Below are 2,851 nucleotides of genomic sequence, written 5' to 3'. Positions count from 1 at the left end.
TTGCTGCCATTTTCCAACTGCAATAATAAAGAACACAACAATAAGGAAAATGGAGAAATGTTGAACGAGAAGAGCCATTTTCCAACTACACTTCACTCATCACCTATATAGCCTTTAACACTTTGTGCCTTAGCTTAACAAGATTTAATAGACAAAGCATAGGACGAGTAGATTCAAACATTGCAGAGGAGGATGTTGTCTTCCTAATGATATCTCTTAGATAGTATTACATGTAGATTACGTAGAAAAATGTCTTTAAAAGAACAAGTTAAAAAACATACCATACTTAATCAAGACTAATACTATTGGAGCATTGTCTCGAGTTTTTGTTAAGGCTCATGTCAAAAATTTCTTTAGTAAGTTTTTCCAAGTCAGCACCCTTTTTCTCTAAAGCTAAACATAAAAAGGAAAAAGGAAAAACAATTATAACCTATTATATAAGCAAAAAAAAAAAAAAAATACAAAGAAATATGAAATTTACCTTCTTTGCCAAAAAACCAATCTCTAGTACATAGCAAGGCTTGAACGGTTTCAGGCAACAAAGAACTTCGATATTGATCAAGCACCCTACCACTAATTCTAAATGCTGATTCCGAGGCAACAGTTGAGATAGGAATTTTTAACACATCAGAAGCCATACGAGAAAGTACGGGATAACGAAATTGCTCCAGTTTCCACCATGAAAGAATATCCAACTCTTGTTTTCTATCGAGTCTCTTTCCTTCAAGATATAGATGTAATTCAGTTTTTTCAACTGAAGTTGACTCATCTTGATAAATATTATCAAATTCCTACATATAAAAACAAAATAGAAACAAAGATCAACGTACAATATAAAGATGCATATAAAAAGTATAAAAAGAGGAATAACAAATATAAATACTACCACAAAAAGTGTCTCCAATTGAGTAGGAGTTTGATTAACTGGGTTGGATACAAGAAGATGAGAGAACTTGTCCATGTAACTACCAAAGAGTGCAAACAATGTGTCACTAACATCCTTCAACTCTTTCGACTCCTTACCATAAAGCTTCTCATAACCCCACTCTACAAATTGCAATTTATAGCGAGGATCAAGAATCACTACAATGGCTAGGATCAAACTATACTTTGACCAATATTTTTCAAACTTCAAATTCATATAACTTCCCATCCGTCTCATGAAATCATCACAATCTTCCATAGCATCTTGAATACAATAATGGACTTTGAACACTTTTGGGAAGAACAAGTTTGATGTAGGGTAATTTGTTCCGGAAAATAAGCAAGTAACTTCATAAAAATACCCCAAGAACTTGGAAATCTTCTCTATTTTATCACACTCTTCCAAGGAAGGACATGAACTAAAATTAGAATCAACAAGTGCCAAATTGAGAAAAGCACGACGATAGAAAATGGCACTATCAAGCATTGTATATGTCGAATTCCATCTAGTAGGCACATCTTGTCTCAACCCTCTTTTACTACCTGTCAACCCTACTTGTGCAACGCAAGCAAAAAAACTTATTTTTTCTCCCTTGTGAACACTTTATATATTTGATGCACTCACGAACTTTCATCATTGATCCATCAATTTCTTTTAGTCCATCTTGGACTATCAAGTTTAGAATGTGAGCACAACAACAAACATGGAAGAACTTTCCATCCATTAATAGCAAACCTCTAAAATTTAATTGTTTCTTCAATAACTCAACAGAACAATCATTTGCATAGGCATTATCCAAAGTAATGGAAAACAGTTTCTTTTCAATCCCCCACTCAACTAATAAAGCGTTAAATTTTTCAAACAAAGTAACCCCGGTATGTGGAGGAGGCATACGACAAAAATTTAAAATTCTTTTGTGCATTTTCCATTCTTTGTCAACAAAGTGAGCTTTGAGTGTGAGATATCCATCAGTTGTAGCAGAAGACCATAGGTCAGATGTCAAACAAATTCTTCCCTCAACTGTATTTAACCAATCTCGAAGTCTTATCTTTTCATCTTCAAACATCCTCAACACATGTTTCTTAACTGTATTTCTACAGGGCAGTTTGATATCAGGAGATATGTATTTAATCAAAGTTCTAATGGCCTCATATTCAACAACCCTAAAAGGCAAATCATGCTTAACTATAGCCTCAATCAATAGCTCACAAAAACTAATATGGTTAAACTAAGGAGAACGCAAACCAACTTGAGATTTTTTCATATCAATGTGATGTTTTTTTACTACACGTATCCATATGATTCAATAGGTTTTTCGTCCCACAATTACTATCACATACATAAATTATCCCATAGTTTTTACAATTCGCATGTTGTTTATTATCAGGACCAACAAGCAATTCTTCAAACAAAGTCCAAACACGGGATCTCTTTTGACGTATCTTACATACTCGCATACCTTTAGCCTTTCTCTTTGAAGGACTTGGTGCACTTATTGTACCTTGCGTATCACTTAGATTGAATGTTGACATTTCCATAGCCTTAGTGTTCTCTTCATCAATATCCATCTGCACTAACCATAAATGAAAAGACGTGAATGGAAGATGCAGTTTAATTTCTACAAAAAAATTTATGTCTGAAATCAAACGGGGCAGCTTATGGTAAGTTCCCATTACACTAGAGAAAAGAAATTAAAGTCCATGTAATTTAAAGCCTCTTGGGATTGCTTCTGGAAGGCCTCAACAATTATAGAAAACATTTACTGGCATCACCTAGATATTAAAACCTTCAAATCAATCAAACTCCACCATAGAAACTATGACTCCTTACTTTAGCTTGTAATTTAACTTAGAAGAATTATTTGGAATCCATCTATGATCCCACTAGAGCTAACATAAACCGAAAGAGGATATAAAGGATTCTCTA

The 2,851-nt window shown here is 33.8% G+C and overlaps 1 protein-coding gene across 1 annotated transcript; it reads right to left on the bottom strand.

Annotated features, from left to right (window-relative positions):
* Positions 1 to 286: 286 nt before the first annotated feature.
* LOC139194714 (zinc finger BED domain-containing protein DAYSLEEPER-like) lies at positions 287 to 1,183 on the bottom strand. Its single transcript, XM_070819617.1, has 3 exons — positions 887 to 1,183; positions 482 to 791; positions 287 to 393 (listed from the first exon to the last, which is right to left on the bottom strand). Exons 1-3 carry the CDS (start codon positions 1,181 to 1,183, stop codon positions 287 to 289), a joined length of 714 nt encoding a protein of 237 aa, XP_070675718.1.
* Positions 1,184 to 2,851: the final 1,668 nt, after the last annotated feature.

This window comes from Malus domestica, chromosome 03 (assembly GCF_042453785.1).
Source record: "Malus domestica chromosome 03, GDT2T_hap1".
NCBI lineage: Eukaryota > Viridiplantae > Streptophyta > Magnoliopsida > Rosales > Rosaceae > Malus > Malus domestica.
This window is presented reverse-complemented; position numbering and strand designations above follow the sequence as displayed.

Excerpts from the sequence above, each read along its gene's own strand:
- LOC139194714 (XM_070819617.1), bottom strand. The coding sequence starts at position 1,183 with ATGGAAGATTGTGATGATTTCATGAGACGGATGGGAAGTTATATGAAT. Across the intron at positions 792-886 it reads AATTGGAGACACTTTTTGTG|GAATTTGATAATATTTATCA; the intron begins GTAGTATTTATA and ends TTTTATATGTAG. Across the intron at positions 394-481 it reads TTGGTTTTTTGGCAAAGAAG|CTTTAGAGAAAAAGGGTGCT; the intron begins GTAAATTTCATA and ends TTTTATGTTTAG.